At 38.8% G+C, this 17,863-nt stretch overlaps 1 protein-coding gene and 1 long non-coding RNA gene across 2 annotated transcripts in view; one reads left to right on the top strand and one right to left on the bottom strand.

The window, feature by feature from the left end:
- The first annotated feature begins 231 nt into the window (after nt 1–231).
- On the top strand, nt 232–2,477 carry LOC121892376. The gene is made up of 2 exons (XR_006094402.1): nt 232–314; nt 2,258–2,477. It is a non-coding gene; the product is annotated as an uncharacterized LOC121892376 (long non-coding RNA).
- A 12,409-nt stretch (nt 2,478–14,886) lies between these two features.
- Nucleotides 14,887–17,863, bottom strand: part of tex264a (testis expressed 264, ER-phagy receptor a) — a 79,487-nt gene continuing 76,510 nt past the window's right edge. Inside the window, exon 4 of the mRNA XM_042407463.1 lies at nt 14,887–16,290. Coding sequence (XP_042263397.1) covers nt 15,920–16,290 — 371 coding nt within the window. The 3' untranslated portion in view covers nt 14,887–15,919. The remainder of the gene's footprint in view (nt 16,291–17,863) is intronic.

Genomic DNA, 17,863 nt, shown 5'->3' with positions numbered 1-17,863 from the left:
CAAGGTCACCGTTCTGCCTGTGATTTCTGGTCAGCTCTTGGTCAGCTTTTGATGACGGCGGCACTGAAGAAAAGAACAGTGAGGCGCAGCAGCACCAGATCTCAAAGCACCAGTGTTTTTATTCTGACAGAGGCCATTTACAGCATCAGTGCCATCCTCCTCGTCTGTCTCTTCTTCAGAGTTTTCGTAGATTACAGCCTGCAGATCAAACAGAGAGAAATTCATTCACAGCCTTTGACCTGCAGTACAAGGATCCCTTTGTCTCACACACACCATATCTGCAGGGGACTGACTCTTCACAATCATCTGAACAAGTGAGTAACTATTTGTATCCTTTGATGCTTATTGATGATGGATGTGGTAAGAAAGACAGAAAAATAAAGACCTTTCATTTGTTCAGTAGGAGTAAATTCATCAACAAGAGTCTACCTTGACAAGACATTTATTTTATTTGTTTTACAGAAATGATTAGAGGGCACATGATGCTGACCAATAAGCATTATTTTTGCTATTAGAGGGAAAATTACAATAGGTATACTGTGTACATTCTGGATATATTCAATAAAGTGTTGGCAGAAATTTGAAGACAGAGTTAAACATTAGAGCAGAGTTCAATGAGAGAAACACAAACATCCTCCAAATGGTTTTCTCATGTTTTCAAGCAGCACACCGTCAACCCCTCATTGTGAGAGGATTCATTTAGAGCATCTAGGTTTTATATTTTGAAACTCCTCTTCTCTGTTTTCATTGTCTGACCTCAAGTTATGTCCCTTCTAAGGCAGATGATTGTACATCCTCTTATATAGTCACATATGCACATGCCTCTGTACACAGAAAGTCTACAGAGATAACAAATCATGTCCCCAAGGAGTGTTTTGTAAAATCACATTAACCACTCACACAGTTTATACACAAAAAGACGAAACCCACACGCAAGTTAAGGAGATAAAGTATTGAAATCTATTTCAAGCATAAAAATTCATTTTTTGCCAACAAATTGAATTCATTTGATTTTATCAAGAGCTATAGAACATAAACTCATTCATTTGTTCAGCAGTCTGTAATGTGGTACATTATTTATTCCCAATACAAAGTGACTCCAAAAAAATGTTAGCAAGATAAATGTGACTCATACTGAGACAAACAGGGCATTTCAGGTTTCGGTTTTAAAAACTCTGCAATTTCAATTTTGGTGTTAAGCTCTGTTTGTGAATTATAAAAGCATTGTATGTGTTCATTTAAACTAAAAATTATACACAATTGATCTGCGAGGTCTGAGGGTAGGGTCTACAAAATTGATTCCTAGAAGAGAGAAAAAATGAGTGCAACATCTATGCTACGAAGTTTCTGAAAAATACAGTTGGCAGCAGATTATACTTTGGGGAGCAGTGGGTCTATTTTGCAGTACTAGCAGTTTGTTAAAGGAATAGTTCAATATTTTGGGAAATATGCTTATTTGCTTTCTTGTTGAGAGTTAAATGGAAAGATTGATACTGCTCAAAGCTACAGCTGTTATCTTAACCTAAACACTAACACAGGGGAACAGCTAGCCAGGTTCTGTCCAAACGTAACAAAATCTGCTTACCGGTACCAATAAAACTCACTCATTATTAACATCCTGAACTGAACTTGATGGAGATGTGTTTACTTTTAACACAGTAAGTCTTTAGCCTGAAATGGTAACATTAAAGATCAGTAGAACAAAACAAAAATAGGATACTCGGGTGACTAAAATTTGTCGTGAATCTGGCATCAGTATTGTGCACATCTAGATTTACTATGACACTTCTATGTGAGGAGTTTAAGCTGATCCAGTTCACATATGGACTGGCAACAGAAGAGACACAGGGTTATTGTTCAGTGCTGGTTTCAGTCCCCTCAAATCCCAGAGGGTTAATTAAGCAGAGTGTTGAGTGTGGGAGAAGTTTATCGGAGTAAATTATTGAGCCAGAATGATCTGTCTCACGTCCATTGTCTCAACAACTCAAGTAGGCTGACAAGTAGTAATTAACTGTATTGAAGCAAGATTATGAAAATCAAGCAGGGGGATATTAATACTCATATTTCTTTCTTTTCCGTTTCAAAATACTGATTTACCTATTAAAACAACATAAAGCTCTCAACAGGAGTCAGACTGCAAACCACATTCTTTGGGGTTTTTTCTCTGTTTCTCTCTGTCTTCCTCTCGCTATCCCCCCCCTCTCTCTTTCTCCCTATCTCTCTCTCTCTCCCTGTTGTTTCCATGGAAACTTGCCAGTAGGTGGAGAGGGTGAAGAGGAAGTGGAAGACAGACCAGGACAAGTGGGCCAGTCTGACCATGCATGCTGCTTGGTCCTGTGGGAGAACTGGGAAGCCTGCACTGTGAACTGACCACACTGCCCAGACCTCTGTCAGAGCTTTTCATGTTCTGCCTTTTAAACATTGAGGCATCTCAAATAAAACAACAAGTGAATGAAATAAACCTCTCTTTCAAACCACTAATGTGTTTAGATATTGCTTTTATGTCTCATCTTCGATCCATCAGTATTCTTCGTTGTCCAGCAGTTGTTTGATAAAGAATTATTGCCTTAGAGACGCTTCTGGAGAAAACACTGCAGTGTTTTAATAAGAAATAAGATGTGACATGTTGCATTATATTTGATGAACCGTCAGTGAAACTTAAAAGGTCCTTATTCGTCTGCACAAAATAAGCATGTGGATGTCAGACTTTCCATTTGCTCCCTCTGCAGCTCGTCAACAAGTGAAAGTCAGTTGCAACAGTCTGCACATATGGCCCGAGTCTGTACTACTTCCCTCGCATGCAAAGGCAACTGCAAATTCGATTGTGTACAACAAGAACATTTTAATGTTTGGGGAATGTATTTCAGCTGTACTGTAGCTCTGCAGTGTGTGAAACATAAATGCCCAAATGGCGAACGAAACTACAAGTCAGCGCTGTAGATTGACTAAATGTGTTTATTTTGAATAGAATACTGCAGTTAAAAAAAAAATGTCGGCAATAACACTGGTAAAGCACTTAAGCACACAGCCTCAAGAGAGAATGGTGACAAAAGGATTTCTGGCTGACACATTGTCAGTCTCCTCCCCGGTCGTGCATTCCCACAGGAGGCCTCCGTCTCACCAGTGGACTCTCTTTATCTCTCACTGTCTTTGTTCACTTGACTCCAGTACCCAGCCTATTATGATAGTATGCACATTCCTTCTAGTAAACCTACTTTTAGACAAGTTGTCATTGTAGAGTCACGAGCAGTAAACGTTGGTACCCTCCACATTTCCTTTCATGCTACAATTTTATGAAGAATGCTACTCAAGCCTTTTAGACATATGTGCAATGTTTATCCATACTTTTAGACACTTCAATTGAAAATCAAGCTTAAAGGAATACTTTAATTCACTTTCTTGCCAAGGGTTAGATGAGAAGATTGGTGCCAATGTAATGTTTATACACTAATTATGAGGCTTCTGCCAGAAGCTGCTTAGCATAGCTTAGCATAAAGACTGGAAACAGGGGTGAAGAGTTAGCGTAGTTCTATCCAAAGGTTACAAAATCCCAAAAAGAATCCTAAAACTATTCCTTTGTCCAGCAGGCACAAGAGTGGTTATAAGCACACACTTCAGAAGCATTAAAATGTACATATTTTATGTCTGTGGGTTATTGAAACCCCGGAAGATTCTTGACATAACAATAGGTTGCTGATGAGTATCACTTTGTTCGTAACTCATACACTAGATCAGTGTAATATAATTCCAAAATATTGTGTGTATGTATAAATGACAGATGCTAAGAGCAATATTTACACTTTAGATGTAATATCCCACCCAGGATTCTGTCTACACGTTATCTTCAAAGAAAAACCATGCCTCTCATTTTTTCCTCTCTCCGCCTATGCAGCCATCTCTGTTTCCCTCTTCACCAGATTGCCTTTTTAATTCAAGAGCATAAAGCCTGCCAGCCTCTTACACACTTCAAACCAGACTGTGCGAAGGAATGGGAGGAGTGGATGGGTGGGAGGGGGGCAAAAAAAATACAGAAAAAGATAGCAGATGCGAGAGAGCGGAAAAAAAACAAAAACGAGGAGTGGATGGCAGTGTTGGCAGCAGCAAAAGAGGGAAGAGGGGTGGGGTCTGAGAAAGATGCTATCCAAGCTGACTTTTTTTTTTATGACACTCATTTGCCCCAGGAGTGGAATGCAGCATTAATATGGTAATATCCCCCCAGGCAATAGCAAGTGTTGAGGAGTGGAGGTCATCTACTGTATATGCAGCCCTGAGCCTGGAGGAGCAGGTTGGAGATTCCCAGTGGAATGACTCTGAGGCTGTGTAAGAGGAAGCTAAGGTAATGGGAGTCAGGCTTTCCTAAAATCACATTTCCAGCTGACAAAGAGGATGGTCCTGGGTGGGGGAAGACTGAAGATGTTCTGCTAATGAAAGAAGGCTCAAGAGTACTCACACACATACACATACACATTACCAAGCACAAAGAAGGTATTAAGTTTAAATCCTGGAAGCACCTGTGACAAATGAAATTACTGAATATTTGATATTTCATTCAATTTCTTGATTCTTATTAAAGAATAAGGCTGACAATATTCTGTATTTTCCTGATTGTCAACAAAGCTCATGAGAAGACAAATTCAACAATGAATTAACTATTAAGTATTGGTGTAACTAAAGTATGATACGTCTTATTCCTCTGTGTCATAGAGCTCTATTGTTGTTGAGAAACTATTAAAAACATCAATGAGCCACACCGTTGCACTGGGAGACATGTTCCTTCATTTCCATGAATATGAGCACTGTAGTTTATGTTGAGGCAATCCCACATACACCAACAGTTCTGCTACTGGATATACTCACTAGTGCACTAAAATGTACTAATAGTCCCCAACATATCCACATTTATTACTGCATTTACATTTATATTAACATTTGCTAAAATCCACAGTGTCTGAGCGTTTAAAGAATTTTTTTTTTGTTTGAGTCAGTTCAGAATCAGTTTTTAAAGATTTATATGTTCAGTAGCAACCGATGTGCTTTGAGTTGAGAGCCACAGACATGGTAGAGAAGAAAGTATTGGGAGACTGACTAATACATTGTTGGCATTGGTTCTTTCATGGAATTAGTTGACAAGAATAAATGTTTAGAATAGCTCCAGCTTCACCTTTTCAAGATATTTGTTATATCACCTACACTTTTGTCAAACTAGGGCATGTGAACAGTGTTGTGACCTATCTAGTGATAATTCTCATTATATGAAATAGAGAAAAGCAGGGTACCTTTACATCTGAGAAGCTGGAAGCAGTGAATGTTTGGATTTTTTGCAGTTATGGCTGAAACATGTCTCTCTGGCTGTATGTATAGGTGATTGTGAACACTTTGGTTGGAGATATGTGCATGCCAATTTCTCTCATATTTGTACAGTACAACTTGTTTTAGGTTGTTTTCTTCTCTGTTTCAAACCGGGCTTCCAACAGGAGTTGTATCAACCCATCAGTTACGGTTACTCATAATACTTTTCTCTGCATAGGTTTGCAGAGATGTTCACATGTATCTTTGCAGGAGCTGTTAATTTTCTGTCGATCAACTGACCAATTCATCCACACTAGGGGGGGACCAAGTGGGTATGGTGGTAGGCTAATCTTGAACTTTTAGCCACTTAAAATAAAAATGTCCTGACAGCTCTGATGGAGCTCAGTACTGATATTTCTGTGAAATCCCAGATACATTCAGTCACACCTGAACAACATTATTGTTGTAGAAATTAATCTAGCATTAATCTTTCAGACCTGCCTGAGTCACATTAAAAACTATAATTTGACAGACATTTCAGTAGATTATACAAAATACTAGAGAAGTAGAAGAAGCAAAATACATGAAATTTGAGTTGTGATTTTTGGAGAGCTCTGTGTATGTGCACCTCTGCTAACTAAAGACACAGAAACTGATGCTTTTGTGCTCTCAGCACAGTTTTCATTATGGACCAGTCTCTGTACTGAAATGTGGAGGAAAGCCTGAAACACTGGAAACCGCTCCGTTCACTGTAAAAGTAACTTGACTGCCTGTAATACATCCATGGCCTGTATGCGTCTGGTTATGTGCAGCACCATATTTCTCCCCCTCCCTATGTTGTTCCACATTAAGTTCCACTCTGTTACATTAAAATTACCAGTTTTGAGGAGCAGAAATATGTGGGGCTCGGCTCAAAACATTCTGGGCTGAGGCAGTGGCAGCCCAAAGGACCTACAGGATGGACCCAAAGCTTTGGCACCGCGCTCACAGCTGCTGTTCATTGCTACTGGTTGACATGAACACAAATGAGGCACAGGAGGTTTTCTGTGAATACTACACATCCAGTGCGTTTTGGAGTTGGTTTTACACTGAATATGTTTCATATATTGAGGTGGGCATGACCCTCTGTCCCCCATGGTGATTTACATGACACGTCTGCATCCACTAGTTGTAGAAGAGTTACGTCTAAATACATGAGAGTGCAAAGAAAAAATGCTCTTGGATTCAACTTACACATGACTCACAAGACAGTGTTTTATTTTGTTTATTTATTTATTTATTTTGTGACCTGATGTTGAGTTGATTTCCACTTAGGCTAATGTGGACAACTGGTAGTAGTAGTAGTAGTAGTAGTAGTAGTAGTAGTAGTAGTAGTAGTAGTAGTAGTAGTAGTGTAGGTGGTAGTTTCTCTAGTCTGACCATTGCAGCTTCTCTGAGGCTATTTGAGATTCTCTATGTTTGCTTACATTCACAATCCAATCAGCTTTTGCCAACATTTTAGAGGTTGTTTTTTTCTGAACATAGAATGCATTTTCATCTATTATCAAACCATTTACAGGTTTTTCACACCGAACCTCTGTGGAGTTACTCATAATGACTCACTCCAACTGTAGTAAATAGGCCTGTGGCTACTTACAGCAGTGAGGTGCTGAAGGTTTTCATCTAATTTCATAGTAAGCCAATTTAATTGTCAGACTGTTAGATCTCAAAAGACAGATGGCTGCTATCTCATCTGTAGAACACAAGTGATGGCTGATAAGATATTTACCAACAATCTTACATGTATTATCTTTTAGAATCACTTAGAGGCAACTGAAGCCAGTTCAATTAATGTTAGGAGGAAGATTGACTGAGTCAATGATACCCACTGAAGTTACATCAACAAATTGAGTAACTGCCCCCCAAAAATAAAACCACTGACCTTTTCTGATAAGGCTATTCATACAATTAGCAATCAAGGAGAGAGGAGAGCATTGAAATTTAAGTGATATGGCGATTTGAGGGTGTTTTTAACAGACTTAAGCAGACTGTCATTAAAAAGACATAAATCAATGCAGTGGCTCAGTGCATCACTGTAAAGGTTTACTGTCACACAACTGTGCCCACATTGAGTTGAGACAGTCAGTAAATGGAAAACGAACCTCATATTCAGTTCCTACTCACAATAAAAGTACAATCCACCTATACGTGTGCTTATATTCTTCACTTTTACAAACAGCTTGCCAACTGTACTGCACCTCCCCCTCATCCATCTCCTCCTCTCTCTCCACCTGTAAAGGGGAAATCCCTTGCATGTGTTCACCGGTCCCTTCACCTCCCAGGAGCCCCATTCTGCCTCCCTCATCAAACATTCATCCTCTCTCTTTGTCTCTCAGAGATCATTACTGCCAGGCCTACGATTGGTCTGAACACGGTGATGGATGTATGGTGCTTTTGTTTCAGAGGGCTGCATGAGGTTTTTTATTGTATCTTTGCATTATTCATCATCACACCACCACACTGTTAAAAGAAACTGGCTTAAAGCAACATCATTTTTGGAAGGAAATCATTAGAAGTGCTGTTCTCGGGCTCTTGTGAGGGATTTTAAGTGACATTATCTTGAATGTGACGAGATGAGATCTAGCATTTAGTTTTTCTCTGTTTTTAAACAGCAACTTTTATATAATTAAAAAACAATATTGCAAAGCAGTCAGAAATGTTTTTAAGTAGCTGCTTCTATTTTTCTTAATTTTGTTCTTGCCTCCGCTTTGCAATATCAAAGTTTTATTGCATTCACACTGAATTGTGATATTTTTGAGGTTTATAACACGACCATGCAAGATTACACAATGGTATTTTCATTTTTATTTCAGAGGGTCACTGTGTTTCCTTCTCTGTTTTTTTTCCTCTGACATTTTATCATTTTTACGCCACTATTCACTTACTCAAATAAATTTGGGAATTTGTACTTCAATATTTCTGTTGACTTGATTGAGAGACTCTCATAAGCAAAAAAGCACTTATTTATATTCTTTAAAGCCCCTGAAAACTTAGTTTCAAGTCCAAAGTATTTCTCTATAACAATATATAATTATTATTAGTATCAGTCAAATTGATTAACAGTGGCCTGGCAACATATATAAATGACCCCACAACTGCCATTACATTTTGATTCAAATATTGCAAAATCCTGACTGATGCATGGAAGTGACATCACAGCCCCGCCCACTTCAAATCAGCAAGAAGAGCAAAAACAAATACAGAAATCAAGAGAAATAACCAAAACTGTTCCAACTGTCCAATCATGTGTTCACATAAGACCTCATTGCTCATGAAGCTGATTGAGAAAACAGATTTTTGCTGGTCATCACAGCAGAGGTTTAATTAGAGGTTGGAGCTGCTGATAAACATGCAAAGTTGATCCTACAGTAACAAGTTTCCTCTTTTATAATAAAGAGTTCTACAAATCATAATGCTGATTCAAAGGGGGGATATTTTACATTATTTATCTATGATGTGTCTTTTTTTTTTCTTCCCATTAACAACCGATGCTAGTTATTCAAAGATTTACATTTTCTCCAACACATGATCCGTTTTACATTTCCCAAAATAACATAATCATGAGACCAAACAGTGACTTAAACTTCTTCTTATCTGGGAAATGCAGAGCAAAACCCCCACAGCAATGAACACAGAATGTGGATAAAAATGAGGAGCTTGAGGTTTAATATTTTAATGCTCCCAACCTGGGGATCAAGACAAAAAGGGGTCAAGAAATGAAACATTTGGGATACAGGATGATTGCCAAGATTGGAATAAAACATTCTTATACCTTATTCATAAGTTATGTTATTTTAAGTTTGTTTTTTTCATTCATTTCTATATTATTTGCTTCTTTCTTGTGAAATATGGGTCCCAAAAAATCTTAAAATGAAACAATACAGGTGGGGAAAATCACTGATTGAGCTGCTAACAACTTGTATGGTTAATCCACAGCTGTGAAACATGTCCTGTAATCTTTATTAACTCTTTTTGAGCTGCGTATATGAGTCCCTTTATCATGACTGATTAATCATTTATTTATTTCAGTAACAACTGCAAGTAGAAGGAAGCTCATTATTACTCCCAATTGAACTTATTGATGTGGCTGACCGGATACTCACCTTGGAACTTCTCACACATGCACAAACAAGCAAGAGTGAGTCACTTCCATTCAGTGCAGCAGTTAATTTAAATCTGAGAGTCATGCACACATCATTAATTAATTGTACGCTTCTCTACACCTTCACTTGAGTAAGTCCATGCTTAAATCTTTCTACATGAGTAGAAATATATCGAAGGTAGGGCAACTTTTCTCAGTTTGATGTGTTATTTAACCAGGATTTTATCAAGATTGCATCGTCAGTGAATGGGAGGCTTACTTTGAGCTGAAATTCAATTTATAGTCATTCTAACAGAACCAGAAAATGTAATTACCTCCCTAAAACATGCACATTTGAAAACATTTGCACTCATTCTGTCTGAAACTGCATCTCAAATTAGGGCCAGGGCTGTTTTCTGTTATTTCAGGGTCACTTAACCTTCGCCTTGCACAGAAGATGCTCACAATTAAATCTGGTGCAGATGTATTATCGACTCACAGAATACAAATCAGCATTTAAATACCCACATTTACAATAGTACGGAGGGACATTAAATATTTCATTTAACAAATGTTATGGGCATCAGGTGTACAGTATAGACCAGGCTTTATATACTGGCAGACATCCAAGCGATGTACAGTACTTCACCTGCATGTGTGAGTGTGTGCATGTGTGTGTCTAAGTGAGTCCGTGACCATAGGGAGGAGTAAGCTGATGATCCATCATCATCCAGGAGTTTAATCACCAATAGCTGGGAGCTGATACAACGTGAGTGTATTGTAAGAGGTCTGAGTGACGATGAGACAACAAGGCAGATGTCTCTTAACATAAAGCCATGATGCAGCAAGCAGGCTGCACAAAGTTTAGTTATGCTCTGTTAGATGTTCAAATGTGTTAAAACATCCACACATTAGTACTAATGTTAACATATGAGTAATGCACAGCCTGTGTGTAGATTACTGTTATCAGCAGTAGCTATTTAAAGAAACAGTTGTAATAATGGAGGCAGCTGGACTAGAGAGAGATCAGGAACTTGGGTTTGCAACTGAATATATCTGAGAAAGAGGCTTTACTGCATGGTTTCTCTTACAGATTAGGAGGTCTTATTGCATTGTTTGTTCCAAAACTCTGGCTCTGGCTGTCCGGCACACCCAAGGTAATTAGAGTTCAACATCCTCCAGTCCCCTCAGCATCAAGTCAAAAGTAACAGGTGAAACAGACTGCATGCATAGCACCGTGCTGTGCAGGCACCACAGGGCAGACAGCCTCACCGCTCCCCACCCCCCTGTTCCTTTTTTGTTTCGGGATTCAGATGATGGCAGTGGAGCATGGTCTTCTTCAGTCAGCCAGGAGCTGAATAATTTACAGTAATCAACATCTTCAGCTGTGAGTGCTGAGCTCGCCATCATTCCAGATTCTTTGAGGAGGATTTATGAATATGCCTTATTCTTTTATGTAAGAAATTCAGTGTCTGACACAACAATGATCAGTTGAACAGTTTATGATAAAATGTAGCTTCTATTTAAGTCTGTGTGTTTACTGAACTGATTACTCTGCATTCTGAGTGTTGTCTTTTATATGCTGAACATGCAGCATAGATGCCCCTGGGACTGAAAGAAGCATCCACAGTACATTTTGCTCCCATTAATGACTTTGTCCACTATTAACCATGCTGACTCTAAATATTTGTGCCTTGGGGCATTCATTCATATTCTTCATGTGTTTAAAAATGTATTTTAAACTCCTGATTATATGATAATGGGAGAAATACACAGAGTCCATCACAGTAGATCCCAGCATACAGTGTCCCCATGTTCTCATGTTCATTTACAACAATATGATGTTAATCTGCACTGATGTCTTTGTAGCTATTCAGATTATTAAAATGTTCATTTTAATTCAAGAGGAAAAGCACAATAATGATAGACAACTATGCATTTTCTGAGCATTTTGGGGTATGATAAGGTAGGAAACTCCTACCGAAAATAGAAACCAAACGAAAAAAATTAACCGTCTGTGTTGAGATCATCCTCTTCCCTCCAACACCCTGTGGCACACTAACTAATTCTCAAGTTTTTGACTTTTTAATCGACCTCCTCGACAATGTTTCGCACTTTTTATCAGACAAAGTGCTTCCTCCAAATGAGCTAAATGAGGAGATATGGCGGTTGTTGTGTGCTGCAGCGCCTGTTTAGTAGTTTCTCAGCAGCCGTGCACATGTGGAAGGTTGTGCAGCAAGTAGACATGTAGCCAGCGGTAAATAAAAAGGATGCAAAAAGGTGCCCATCATTGACAATATAATACAAATATAACACTATAACCAGAAAATTACGCACTTATAAATTTCTCCACTACTTTAAAATAGGTATGTTCTATTTTAAACGTCACAAATATGGCAACAATCATTAGGATGTAAGCAATTAAGATGTTTTTTTTTAAAGGGAGCAATTCACCAACAAATTCACACCTGAGTGAATTGACATTAGTTTAGCGTCCATGCAAAACAGATCGTAGAAGTTCACAAAAAAATGCACCTTCAGGCATTCAACGCACAAGACATTTAAAAAAAATCACACGTACACAGCATCTCTTACCTGTGCAGGGTTCCTCAGTTTCCAGCGCTGCCGTGAGATGAATGGACTGTGTTAACCCAACGCATATCCTTTTGCACCAGTGTGAGTTTTTAAGCCTAAAAACCAGCGTCGCTGTGAACTACAGTGGAGCTGGATGAATGAATGAAGGAGATGAGCGTCGCTGCCTGAAGTTTGAGCCGCGTGCAGCTGAGCGGCGCGCCAGGAGCTGTCCGTGGTGCTGAAAAAAAGCCCCCAAACACACACACCGAGCCGCTGGACTCCTGCTGTCAGCCGTGCAAAAGTCAACAGCCCTAAACACACAGAGGATACTACAAAACTGACGCCCACTTCATTATCCACATGAAAAAAAAAGATGTTTCACTCTTTTGAGCATCAAATGTGGAAGAGAAACATAATAAAAGACCAATCTAGAAAAAAAGGGGTTTATGAGTCTCCTATAGGACTAGATGATCTGCTTTAGCGTGAAAGAAATCTGATAACACACTAACTTTAAATTCTACCTGTTACTCGAGTAGTTCTACCTAAAAAATCTTAACTAAGTGGCAAAAATATTTTTGAGAAATATCAGCTGACAAACGCGCTTGCTGCAGATGAGCGCACCAACGTGGAAGAGCCTGAACTCTCAGAAGGTTTGGACACTTGAACCGTAAACAAAGGCGCAGTTACTCAACGCAAGAACAGTCCTGGAGATAGTCTGCCTCATCGCAACTGTGTGTCAAATGAGCTTTATGTAATTTACAGCCTTTATAGAAACGACTAAATGATTTCTTTCAGCTGCTTTGAAAGCTGTTGGGTTGCATGTGAATAGCAATGAGGAGAAGCTTTGAGAGTCGCCCCCTATTTGTTCAAGCGGTCAGGAGGGGGGTATATTAAAATAACGATTCTTTGGAGACTACTTATCGTCAGTGGTCTAAATTTTATCTGAGATCCGCAAACAAGTTGTGACACGGCGCGCGCGAGAGTGTGAGGTCAGTCCCAGATGGCACTGATGCGCGCAGGGGACATGCGCTTTGAGAGGAGATGTGTTGCGACCCTCTCCTCTCTCCTGCCAAAAGCAGCTTCAGACACGCAACGGTCGGCATCTAAATTTGTATGTGGAGACATCGCCCTCTCTTCCTCCACGTGCAATGTAATGAGATTAATAATTAATATCACGGGAAGGCAATAATCTCCGCGCCCTCAAAGCTGCATGACACCCCAGTGGGTTTCACAATTAATTAAATCAGTTGTTGACCCAGTGTGTCATCGCAGTTTCTTCCAGACTGATTTTCATTTTTGCCTTTGGACAAAGGTTGGTGTGCCAGGATTTAAAAGTGCAAGTGCAACAGACATGTGGTGAGGGCATCTGTCCCTGCAGACTGATCACACCTCTGTAGACAGAAGCTACCAATCTCATTGTCTAATCAGAAAACAAAACGTTGCCCACAAACTGCCAGGAGAAATATTTTAAAGCTTGATGGCTGTCATTTCTCCCATGAATGAACAACTAGGGAGATACAATATGCTGGTAAATGTTCTGGTGAATTGTTTTTAGATGGACAACATAGGATATGATGTTATTTTCTATATTGCATTTATATTGCATTGTATTATATTGTAACATGCAAAAGCAGAACAATGTACAGATGGAAGACAAATGTGTCTCCACCACAAGCTGCAAGAAGAGGTTCAATGCTACTTGTAATAGATTTTCCAAACTTCTCTGAAACTACTGGAGGGATGGAGAGGATTTTTCCAAAAGATATTCCATTATTTGATGTTTTGATGATGGTGGCGGAGAGCATGCTGTCTAACATGTTGGTACAAAGTCTCCTATAGGTGTTCAACTGGGTTGACTGATTCGGTCATAGTTTATGATGGACACAGTTTGCATACAAACTTTTCAGTGATGGTCTGTATAGAAGCATTGGCTAACATTATGTTTCTCCACTCATTTATTCAGGTTTTTCCTTTAATTTGTCATCTGTCAGGTCTTCATTCAAGCCAAACGCTGCACCAAAAGAAGAAATCTGCAGTATCAGCAGTTTGTAGAATTTGGTGTCAGGTGTGTTACCATGCCTACTATGGTGTTAAATTGGGAAGAAAACATTTATATGTATAGGTCATGATGCTCATTAAGAACCACTGGTTAAAGAACACACATGTCCTTCAAATATCAATAGTCTGCTGGAACCCATTCTTCCTCCTCTCTGTACACAGAGCTGATTAAAGATATTGCGACACAAATGCCATACCGCTCAATCAAACGCTGACCAGATCAATGCAGCTCTTGCCGAGGTGACAGAATTTGAATAGAATAACATTTTGTGATAATATTCTTACAAGTGTTTATGCTTCCCATTTGTATTATTCTGTGCACATTGACTAAACATTTTCAGCATGCCAGGGGGAATTTTCTACCCCAAGAGCACCCATGCTTAACAAAGCTGTGTTTAATTTGCTCAACTCGCATTGAAAAAATACATTTTGCCATTATTGGCTCTTCCCCAAATGTTTTCTTCTTTCTTTTATCCAGTTTTTTTAATTACTTGTCTATATGTTTCGAAAAGAAGCGGTGGCACTGGCAATCATTACAATGTGAAATCATGAAAGCTGGTATTAAGAAAGAGCTTAATAAGTTACTAGGTGCTTACAGCCTCATCAATAACATCTGGACAACAATGTGTCCCACTGCCACCCACACTGTGTTACGTCTCTCAGTTTCTGATGGGAAACAGACAATAAAAAAAAAGATGAAAACAGTCCTCAGAGTAGAGCAGTAATAATGTGTCACTGTGTGATAAAACTTAAAATTGAGGTTGTTGTCAACAGACATCCTTATAGAATAATGAATATTTCATATTCTTAGTGCAACAACTGATTCCTGTCAACTGAACTTTTCATTTTAAAAACTTTATTACAGATGGAAAGACAACCATGGCAATGTGCTGTACATTATTTCCAAATCTCTCACAGCACAAACGATTTCAACCTACAAACATGTCACGACTAGTCTCTGGAAGTGAGTGAACTCTGGCTACAACATGATAAACACAACAATAGAAAGAGAACATTGTGTTAAAAACTAAAGCAATTATCTGAGCAAAGATTTACAATAAAATGTTCTGTACAGTGTCCAAGGGGGGGAAAAGTTAACATCTTTGAATTGCATCATAAATCCTAGTCATGGTGACTGGGAGGCTAGGGTGATGTTACTTCACTAAGTCTTCAATGGCGTTGATACAGTTTTTTTTCTCTGCTTGGATTTCAGAATTCCCCTTGTTTAATAGATATCCTTCATATTGGGAAAATTAATAAGACAACAACTTAGGTCCATCAATATTTCTATAGCATTAGCTTCTGCACATTTTCACCCGATTATTACTCTATATCAAGACATCAAAGTCAGGAAATGTACACAAACACAGTGAAAGTGAGGTACAATATCAATTGTCACACATGGGCCAAAATATCCTGTATCCAGGGTTGCTGGTGTCACTGTCTCTTATTTGATGTTAATCTTAAACAGATGTGTAATCTGAACAGGAATGGTGGTGAGTCAAACAAGATTACAGTTTGAAATGAAATAGGGCATTAAACAAATCTTGACTCTCATTTACGGCACACCATGTGCAGAGAAAATTAGGTTTACTGAAAAAGACTTTACCCTATAGGCTCTTCGGTTGTTCTATCCTGATGTAGTTTAAATATAGGATCAGGATTTATTTTTCAAAAGTGAGATTACAGTATAACAAAAAGTACAGGCTTTAAAAAGAGAACTAGAAGGCGCAGAAATATGGCATGTTGGTCATGGCATGAACATCTTAACATCCACCAACAAGATTACATGACAGATAACCAGCAACAGCAATAAAGAGAGACTCTCTAGTATGCCAGTGTTACATGGCTACATCCCTTATCTCCTCAGCATCCTCCCTACTCCTCTCCACCCCCCGAGGGCTCCTTCTTCTCAGCCACCAGTTCAACAGCTTCTCTCGCTCCATCTTCACCCTCAGGGACCTCCTCCTCTTCTCCATCTTCCTTCTCCTCCCTCTCTCCTCCCTCCGCCTGCTCCTGCTCCTCCTGATCCATGTCAAGCTCTTCAAAGGACGAGCCGCTGCCCATAGACTCATTCGAGCCTCTGTCGCTGTGGTCCCTGTGCTTAATGTCTTCGTTTGCATCCATTACGTCCCTCAGAGGAAGGGAAGAGGCTAGGGAGGCGGCTGTGGAAGCAGCCAGGGATGTCTCTCTGCTATCCCAGGGCACGCCGCCGCTCACTGAGCTCACATCACTGTGGGAGTCTGCACCTGCAGCAACACGGGAAGAAGACACAAATGAAAAAGGCTGTGTGAGTGAGGTTTGTACAACACCAGTCTAACAAATTAAAATGATTACAGACGAGGAAAACTCAATTAGAGTGAACCAAAGGTGTCTGTATGCTGATTTGTTAAGAGTTAATGTGTTGAAGTTCTTATGTAGTTAGATCTCTGGAGAATATATTATCACTGGTATTGTTGTGAAGCTATCATGTGTGATGCAAATTCTAGTTCATTAGAAGATTCGGCCTTTAATCCACAATGACAACAAGGATATGATGTACTATGACTGCTTTGATCCGGATATAAACTTTCTCAACTTAAGAAGAACCCCAGGTCTGTGAAATTATAACAGTGAAGAGGAGATTAATAAATTCTTCAGTAGTTTACCAGATCAAGGCCAAAGAAATATTTTTTCAACTCTCCACCTAGACATACTCCATTAACCAAAAAATTATGACCATCCAACCCGATATCTGTCTACTTTAAATCAGACATTTTCAGTGCTTGCTCTATCAGAAAAATAGCTCAATGATAGTATATATCTTTCAATTCAGTACTTCAATATAATGCTGTGCATTCCTGTAGAAAAAACAAAAAGGGTGGAAGAGTTTCAATCTTTGTCGACAGCAATGTTCAGTTTATTGAGAGGAAAGAGCTCGCCATTAGTTTAGATAAAATTGAGGTTGAATCACTTTTCATAGAAATTCCAAGTTCTGGTACTTTTAGTGGGAAAAGTGTTATAATTGGTTGCATTTATCGCCCACCCGATACTGATGTTGGTATCTTTAATGATGTTCTGTCTTCTACTGTGGAATTGATGAGTAACAAGCAAAAGGCATGCATTCTTCTTGGAGACTCGAGTCTAATTTATCAACTGAGTTCCTGAATATTTTTATGCATCTTACCTTTACCCTCTCATCTACAAACAGACTATTGTAAGATAACAAATACATCTGCAACTCTGATTGACAATATATTTACAAATGATTTTGAGTGTATAATCAACTCTCGATTATTGTTAATTGACATTTCTGATCATTTTCCAATATTTCAATTTTTTTTAACCAAAACTAGTCCACAAGAAAAACCTGATGTGAGCATGAAACGTCATAAGTTCACTCTGAGAAATGAGGACTCGTCTTGATGGAGGAGGTTTCATGGGAGGAGCTGCTCAATCATCATGATGCTGAATTGGCTTATCTCACATTCATGAATATATTTACTTCTATATTTGACAAATGCTTTCCACTTGTTCAAATTAACAAAAAATGTAAGTCTGAAAACTCTAAGCCATGGATCACTCCAGTTCTACAAAGATCTTCTATTATATTAAAAAAAATGTATTGTAAGCCCTGCTCAATTTAATAGTGAATTTTATTTAAAATATATATAAGTATATAAGAATCATTTCACAAAATGACTGCAAACTACAAAAGAAAAAAAAAAATTAAAAACATTTCTACAATGCCGTAATGATATAAAAACACAGGAACCTCATCAATGAAATATTGAACAAGAAAAAGGCCTCTATACCTATTCCATCTCAATTATCCGATGGTGT

This window comes from Thunnus maccoyii, chromosome 3, assembly GCF_910596095.1.
Source record: "Thunnus maccoyii chromosome 3, fThuMac1.1, whole genome shotgun sequence".
Taxonomy (NCBI): Eukaryota; Metazoa; Chordata; class Actinopteri; order Scombriformes; family Scombridae; genus Thunnus; species Thunnus maccoyii.
Note: the sequence above shows the minus strand (reverse complement) of the source record. Positions and strands in the feature narration are given on the sequence as shown.